Consider the following 9,104-nt stretch of genomic DNA (forward strand, 5'->3'; position numbering starts at 1 on the left):
TGAACTCTTAGATATTCCTCTTCACTGTGTACTATGCCACTAATTTTGGAGTCATCCGCAAACTTACTAACCATGCTTCCTGTATTCTTATCCACATCATTTCTACATTGTGATTTGAAGAGCACCAGTAAGATATCTAATTGCAGGACATTTTATGAGTTGGTGTTTTGTCAGTGAGTGACAGCTGAAGAACTGATCTGGTTTTAAATTTTGATTGTAACGTTGAAGTGTCATCAGATTTGGGGCAGCATGGTGGCTCAGCGGTTAGCACTGCTGCCTCATAGCACCAGGACCTGGGTTCGATTCCAGCCTTGGGCGACTATCTGTGTGGAGTTTGCACATTCTCCCCATGTCTGTGTGAGTTTCCTCCCACATTCCAAAGATGTGCAGGTCAAGTGAATTGGTCACGTTAAATTACCCATAGTGTTAGGTGCGTTAGTCGAGGGAGATGGGTCTGGGTGGATTACTCTTCGGAGGGTTGGTGTGGACTTGTTGGGCTGAAGGGCCATTTTCCATGCTGTAGGAATTCTAATCTAAATGAAACATAGCCTTTGTTTTCTCCCCATAGATACTGCCAGACCTGCTATGTTTTGCCAGTAGTTTCCGTTTTTGCTTATTTTACTAGTAATGTTGTTACTAATTATCATGATATGTTAATGATTTCATTATATTGCATATATAGGAGAAACTGCAAGCACTTTTTTAATATTTTGAGTAACTCTTCTGTTATAGTAAAATATAATTGCCTTTTTATTCCTTATTTTAGGCTTTATGAGTTACATTGTTGAGCCTCTGTTTGTGGAATGGTCCCGTTTTACTGAAAACACTCCATTGACCATAACAATGATGAGTCATCTGTGCAAAAACAAAGCAAGATGGCGGGGACTGCTCCTCAAACAACACAACAGTGAGGACAATTCAGCCCAATTGAATGAAGACAAAAGCAGAATTTCTCAAGAAGTTGAACACCAATAATCTAATTCAGTTAGATGGTCCAGTCAAATAATGCCATGTATTCTTCACACACCTTTTTGTTTTCAAAATTTACTTTTAACAACATGAGAACATCTTCAAGCAACTGAGAAAATACTCTCTAGAGAAAAGAGGAAGGAAGAGACCAATTTGATCCAATTAAAAGTGATTGTCTGTTCCGAGTTCTTGGTCTGTCTTCAGTTTTGAAAATGTGTGCTGCATATTACCTCAGCAACCCTCCAATAACTTTTGATTACTAAAAGCAAAATACTTGATATTTGAATTACACCAGAAGCAGGATTCAAAATCCACATTATCAAGCATCAGGTTCAATGGCATTTACCTAAGGTTATACTGCTGGGTAGAGGATAATGTGGACTGAAAATGATACTGAATGAAGGCAGAAGAGTTACTGAAAGAAAGTCAGCTTTACTTAATTGTGGTGCAGTTAGAAGACTCATTCAGCAAGGTGGCTTTTGCTACAACTGACAATTGCTGAAGAACATAATATGCAACTGCTCTGCAGCTGGGCTGCACCATGATAAACCATTGCTAAAACCAGCTTTGACTGAACTCAGAATCCGTCAGATTTTGAGTGTGCACTGAGAATAAGACTTTCTTTTTGGAATGACAACCAAACTTTTTCATTTTTGTACCTTTTGCATCAGAAAGCATTTGTGGCATTCACAACTGGATTGCATACCTACTGAGTACACATATAGAATTTTTCATGTATAATTATAAATAAAATTAAGATGTAGAGATGTAAATATGATCAGTTAGAAGATATACACAATTCCATTTTTCGTTCTGTCTCTGTCCCTCTTTTTTCTCAACACTTACTAGAGATGATAAACAACAAAATATCGGTACCTTTAGAATTCTGTGTTCAAAAAAAATTACACTGTGAAAAATAAATACCATTGGTATTTAAAGAAGCCAAAAATTAGAATCATAGAACAAATGTAAATAGCTGTTTTAGTTGTAATACACTGGTATGTTCCAAAAAGCCTTAACATTGCACCCATTGCTACACTTACACTGTTTTGATAAGTAAGCACAAATATCCTTTGTACTAAACTCCAATTTGTTGTTAGTAATTATAGCAAGCTGTTCATTTCTGTTGTTCTAGTTACAGTTCTTAACAAAAGCATCAAAACTTCACAAACATTCCATGTTTTCATTTATTTTTAATTGTTTACTGAGGCAACTATAGGGATTATTTCTCTTTTAATCCCACTGTTGCAAAACAATGTTATCAAATTTAAAAACATTTGACAACTTTGTACAGGTTATCATTTTACTGAAGGCCCAGATCATCAATTTAAGGTCTAAGAAAGTAAATGTATTTTTTTTCAAAAATGTACTTTTCTGCTTAAAAATCATAAATGAACAGATCAAGCCTGAACATCATGTTGTCATGCTCTAGAGGTTGAAAATGTACTTGTTATTCCATTGACAGCAAAAGAAAATCTTACCCAAAACACTTTTTGAAATGCTTTGTAATACAAGCTGTTGTTTTATTAATGAAAGCAAAAAAAGGCTTGTTATACGTCTTTGTTTGCCTTTCTGTTCAAATGTGGGCAAATGTAGTTGAGGGAGAGATCAGCAAAGATCTAATTAAATGGTGGAACAGGTTTGAGGAGTAAACAACCCATCCCTGTTTATGTAAAGCCATGGATTTAATTTACACAGCAAGAATGTACCTTACATTATGTGTAAGTAACTAAAATGATTACTATTACAGATTTATGTACACCTAAACTTTAATCAACATACAAAAGACAATATTTTGATTTAGAGGTTAGGTTCTTACATTCCTGTAACCTATGTAAACAAGCCTTACAGCTGTATGATAGCACTATTTTAATGTAAACTTTGTCTAATGCTGAAAATGTGATGAATATGTTGTGAAATTTGCTGTGACTGCTATGCAGTGTTGCCAAGAATTATTGTTATTTCTAAAAACTAAATTTTAATCAAGAATAGAGTGCTGTACTTTCAGTTCTCAATATTTTGGACTGCAACTAATCATAATTAGAAGATTTTTGTAAATGTCACTTGTGTTTTCCATTTATGAAAAAGATAAATATGAAAACAAAATGATATATCAATCCAACTGGACTGACTAATTTCAACTTATAAATTTCAGAGGAGCACCACACATAAAGCTATGTATTGGTGCATCCATGTTTAGCTGGTAGAGTGGCAACTTTTAGATGAGTTTGAGTCAGTCAAAATTTTCATTGGTTGAAAGTGCCCACATGTTCCAGTGAATTTATCCATTGCAAAGCTAGAAATACTAATTGGGACCACAATTATTCACAATTTATAGAGATGATTTTGAATTGGGGACCATGTCTAGTGTGTCAAAGTTTGCAGATGACACTAAGATGAGCGGTAGGGCAAAGTGTGCAGAGGACTGTGAAACTTTGCAGAGGGACATATATAATTTAAGTGAGTGGGCAAAGATGTGGCAGATGGAGTACAATATTAATAATTGTGAAATCATCCACTTTGGTAGGAATAACAGTAAAAAGGATTGGTAAAAAATTGCAGCATGCTGCTGTGCAGAGGGACCTGGGTGTCCTTGTGCATGAGTCACAGAAGGTTGGTTGCAGATACAACAGGTAATTAAAAAGGCAAATAGAATTTTGTCCTTCATTGCTAAAGGGATTAAGTTTAAAAACAGGGAGGTTATTTTGCAGCTGTATAGGGTGCTGGTGAAGCTACACCTGGAATACTGCATGCATTTTTGGTCTCCTTACTTGAGAAAGGATATACTAGCAATAGAGAGGGTGCAGAGAAGGTTCACTAGGTTGATTCCACAGTTAAAGGGGTCAGCTTATGAGGAGAGACTGTAGCGACTGAGATTATATTCATTGGATTTAGAAGAATGAGGGGGGATCTTATAGAAACATATAAAAATATGAAGGGAATCGATAAGGTAGAAATAGAGAGGATGTTTCACCCAGAGAGTTGTGAATCTATGGAATTCCCCACCCAGTGAAGCAGTTGAGGCTTCGTCATTGAATGTTTTTAAAGCTAAGATAGGTACTTTTTTGAACAGTAAAGGAATTAAGGGTTATGGTGGGATGGTAGTGGAGCTGAGGCCACAAAAAGATCAGCCACGATCATATTGAAAGGCGGAGATGGCTTGAAGGGCCAGATGGCCTACTCCTGCTCCTAGTTATGTTCTTATACCTAAAAAAAATTCAAGTGCTCGATTCTAGGGTCAGCCTTTCTGGATGTTACAGGTCATGCATGAGCAATGACATTGGTTCAGAGATTGCTGGTTTTGTTTGTGAGAAATAGCTTTTTTTATTGCAGAAATTAAAGGCAACTTAAAATTGAGCAGAGGAAAAACCATCAGAAAATTGAAAGTCCCAAATATTCTGTTGCTAGTGGAAGATTTAATCTGCATTGCAAAGAATTAGTTGCTACAAACTGAAGACCATTTAACAAATCTGTTTTGATTTAACATTTCAAAGTAAACACAGTAGCGCCTCGACTTACGAACTTAATCTGTTCCGGGACCCGGTTCACGAACCAAAAAGTTCGTGAACTGAATCAATTTTTCCCATTGTTCGGATAGCGTAAGAATGCTTGGACGTAGCAACGAACGCTGTTCACTGTGCATGCACCAAAGACGAACTGAATGAGATCATGCGGGGGCCGAGAGCTTTTGCATTCAACAAGCGCGTAGCAAAGCAGAACAATGAAACCACGTGGTTGCACACGCGCTTTTTGCGTTCGTACCTTGAATTTTGTACATTGAAGCAAAATTTTACGTACAACCCTGTTCGTAAACCGATTTGTTCGTGAACAGGGTCATTCATATGTAGAGGCGCTACTGTATAGGCTAAACATTTAGCATTCCACTTCTGTCAACTTATGTGCTCAGTCTTATTTCAACTTAAGATTTCTTTGAAGGTTTCAGTGGTGAGAATATTAACATTAAGAGAATTTTACGTCCACCATTAAAATTTGCTCTGAGAAGAGTTCCTTTCAAGAACTGGTCGGTCTCAACATTTTGGGTAGTCTGACATCTGAAGGAATGACAAATGACAAATGGGGAAAATTAATTAGGATATCTTTAATCAACCTGTTCAGACACTCCTCTGCAGCAGTATAAAAACCTGACTGGTAGAACAAAGCAGGTACCTGGTGACATCTTTGATCAGTGCCTATTACAGCCTGTGGAAAGGCTATGCCAATCATCTAGCTTCTGTTCACATGGAACTATTTCATCCACACATGGTACATTTCGGCTCAATGGCCAGGCTCCATTTGGACCCTTCACCCACATAGCCCAGCATTGGCAAACCACAAACCGAACAATGTCATCATGCTGGGTCTCATCCAAAATCAGCCACTAAAGACTTCAAGCAATTAGTTTGGAGGTGAGAGACAGCCAAGACTAGTGTGCTTCATGTAGGTAATTTTGCACTTACAGCCAAAATACTTATGAATCTATACAGACAGTCTTCAAGGTCAAGAGCAAGCAGTCCAGGAATTACATGTAGGTTAATCAGAGTGCTATTGAGAAAACAGTCCAGGAAATGAACTTTGGACAGTGCTGTCCTGCCAAGTCAATCCAGGAGATAGGCCACATTCAATCATAGAGGTTTCATCCTACACAGGTCTATGACCTTGAAGTTGAGGGAATGAGCTATGGTCAGTTGTCAAGGTCAACTGCAAGTGAATCGAAGATTACATACTGAGAGATCAGTCTGGAGAGCGGCCATGGTCTGCCTGAGACTGTCGTGGCAAGTCAGTCCAGAGGAGGGAACACAACTGTCAATCAGAGGGGTTGGGTTGCTAATACTCAGGGAGGTCAGCAGGGGGCAGTCCATGGGATCCTGGGCAAAGCAGGCAGCTCAAGTCTGGAAATGGACCTCATTTTACTGGATCTCTGAGGGAATGGTGACAGAGATAGTGGCAATTTGAGTTAGTACAGTGGGACTTCATAGTGAGTGAGGAAGGGACTGGGAGCTGTCAAGGGTTGGGTGTGATGGTTCAAATAGGTCAGGATTACTCTGACCTCTATATGAAGAAGATATAGGGTCTGCAAGGGCATAGGAACCTCCAGAGACATATGCACTGAAGGTAAACACACTGGTCATAATATAAAGTGGCTAAATCAAATAGGAAAGGAAAAGGGTGAAGGATCACCATGGTCACAGAGATAGGAACACCAAAAAGGAAAGAGAAGAATGGGGACAAACCTGCAATGAAGCAAAGTTAGAACCTCACCATATTTGATCAAAGGTCAACTATGAAATGACAAAATGGCTGGGGCTACAAGCAAAGTGGGAGGGGTAAGTTACTGCTGTTTTCTGTGTTTACGATATTCTTTTTGAGGCCCTACAAGGGGTAATTGGAGTAATCGTGTCTTCATTATGTGAGGCTACCAGTAGAAGTTCGAGGCTTCTGCAGACTACTCTTGGACCACATTACAACACCAAGGAGCAGCAATCTTGAGAAAGATATTTACTTCATCTCAATCCATTCATGCTTTAGCGTGCACAGAAATACAAGGCTGCCTTGACAAGCTTGGACCTCCACTATGACAAGAGTTAATCTGCAAAAAAAAGTGCTTTGTGTTGTTTTTCCTCTGCAGGCCACTGCACCATGATTCTCATCTGGGCTTCTTATTGAACATTTGCCAGCCTTGACTATTGTTGTGGAGAAAATATAGAGAATCACCAGGGGACACAGAGTTCTTCAAGAAGTAGGTCTTTTATTTGCAAACAAAATACCATGAAACGGAGAAAGCAGATTCTCGAATGCCCCCGAACCTCAGGGTCCGTGGATTTTTTTTTTCATCATGTTTCTGTTAGCTTATCAGCATGTCCAACTATATTAATCAAAGTACCTCACTCTAGCTACACAATAAACCAGTGATGTAAGTTCCCATTATCTCTTTAGTTGTACATTCTACTTGATGTTATTCTAATGTCACAGTTAGGTATTTATTGCGAACTCTGCTACAGTGATCTTTCATTGCAGACTAACCTATCACGATAGATATTTAGCTATTCCATCTATTAGTCTCCTGTCTCAAGCTGACTCTACTAACTATTAATTAGATGTTTTAATGTCATGTCCCAATCCTGGCATCGAGGGGCAGGTCATGCCTCACAAAACGTATTGAGTTCTTTTGAGGATGTTACTAGACAAGTTGATGAAGGTCGAGCAGTGGATGTGGTGTATCTGGACTTTAGCAAGGCATTTGATAAGGTTCCCCATGGTAGGCTCGTTCAGAAGGTCAGGAGGAATGGGATACAGGGAAATTTAGCTGTCTGGATATAGAATTAGCTGGTCGACAGAAGACAGCGAGTGATAGTGGAAGGAAAGTTCTGGCTGGAAGTCAGTGGTGAGTGGTGTTCTACAGGGCTCTGTTCTTGGGCCTCTACTCTTAGTAATTTTTATTAATGACTTGGATGAGGAGATTAAAGGATGGGTTAGCAAGTTTGTAGACAACACAAAGGTTGGAGGTGTCGTTGACCGTATAGAGGACTGTTGTAGGCTGCAGTGTGACATTGACAGGATGCAGGGATGGCTGAGAGGTGGCAGATGGAGTTCAACCTGGATAAATGCGAAGTGATATGTTTTGGAAGGTCAAACTTGAAAGTTGAGTATAGGATTAAAGACAGGATTCTTAGCAGTGTGGAGGAACAGCGGGATCTTGGTGTGCAGGTACATTGATCCCTTAAAATTGCCACCCAAGTGGACAGGGTTGTTAAGAAAGCATATGATGTTTTGGCTTTCATTAACAGGGGATTGAGTTTAAAAGTCATGAGATCGTGTTGCAGCTCTATAAAACTTTGGTTAGACCGCACTTGGAATACTGTGTCCAGTTCTGGTTGCCCTATTATAGGAAAGATGTGGATGCTTTGGAGAGGGTTCAGAGGACGTTTATCAGGATGCTGCCTGGAATGGAGGGCTTATCTTACGAAGAGAGGTTGACTGAGCTTAGACTTTTCTCATTGAAAAAAGGAAGAGAGGGGACCTAATTGAGGTGTACAAGATAATGAGAGGCATAGATAGAGTTGATAGCCAGAGACTTTTTCCTAGGGCAGAAATGGTTAACATGAGGGGTCATAGTTTTAAGCTGTTTGGCAGAAAGTATAGAGGGGATGTCAGAGGCAGGTTATTGGGGATATTTAAGAGACTGCTGGACATGCATATGGTCACAGAAATGAGGGTTCGTACATTAGATTTACCTTATATAATCATCAATGGTCGGCACAACATCGTGGTCTGAAGGGCCTGTTCTGTGCTGTACTGTTCTATATTCTATAATAACATTTAACAGAGAAACTTGCTTTATTACTTGTGTTACCTCATCTCGCCATAGTGACCTTTCAGCCTTAACCTTACTCTGCTAATTGGTGTAAGAGTGTTCCACTATGGTTATGCCATCCTGCCTTCCATAGACCACAGATTGCCAGTGGTCTTCATGCTTTAACCGTTCCCATACTTTCATGTTCTTTATTTTCCATACTATCTGCGCCCCTTTGAAAAACTCATACATAGGAACAACCTTCCTGTACAGAGATGTATGGAATCATCACTGAACCTGTACTCTCACTAGTAAGGTGGATGGAATTGTCAAATGATGTGTGCAAGCTAGGATTTGACAGTTCCCTGGGACATTTGTCTTTAATCTCAGTGTCCCCCAAATTAACTTGACAGCAATCCTCAAAGCCAAGGTTGAAGGATCCCTGACACATGAAGGTAGCTGCAGTCAAAGTCTTGGTTGCTTGTGAGCAGTGAGTAATGTTTGACAATTAAAACATCTTAATCTTTGGGGTAAGACCACAGATCATAACAAATAGGAACAGCAGAAAGCTGTTCAACCCCTCAAGCCTGCTGCACCATGACCAATCCAATATTGCTCACATCTACTTTCCTGCCCTTTCCCTGGAACCCTTGATTATTCCGCTGCTGATCAGGAATCTATCTCACCTTAAATATTAAAAAAAAGGTTTCTGCCCCCACAGCTCTCTATGGCAAGAAAATCTAAAGACTCAGAAAGGAAATTCCTCCTCATCTTCATCAGATGCTTGAAGCATTTAAGAAAGTATAAAGAACAAAGATTTACAAGGATGGCATCAGAATGTAGG

The 9,104-nt window shown here is 39.3% G+C and overlaps 1 protein-coding gene across 1 annotated transcript in view; it reads left to right on the forward strand.

Annotated features, from left to right (window-relative positions):
• The window catches only part of LOC140459714 (3',5'-cyclic-AMP phosphodiesterase 7B-like), a 169,139-nt gene extending 166,053 nt beyond the window's left edge, over nt 1-3,086 (forward strand). The window contains exon 13 of the mRNA XM_072554155.1: nt 767-3,086. Coding sequence (XP_072410256.1) covers nt 767-975 — 209 coding nt within the window. The 3' untranslated portion in view covers nt 976-3,086. The remainder of the gene's footprint in view (nt 1-766) is intronic.
• Nucleotides 3,087-9,104: the final 6,018 nt, after the last annotated feature.

The sequence above is a fragment of the Chiloscyllium punctatum genome, chromosome 3 (assembly GCF_047496795.1).
Source record: "Chiloscyllium punctatum isolate Juve2018m chromosome 3, sChiPun1.3, whole genome shotgun sequence".
Taxonomy (NCBI): Eukaryota; Metazoa; Chordata; class Chondrichthyes; order Orectolobiformes; family Hemiscylliidae; genus Chiloscyllium; species Chiloscyllium punctatum.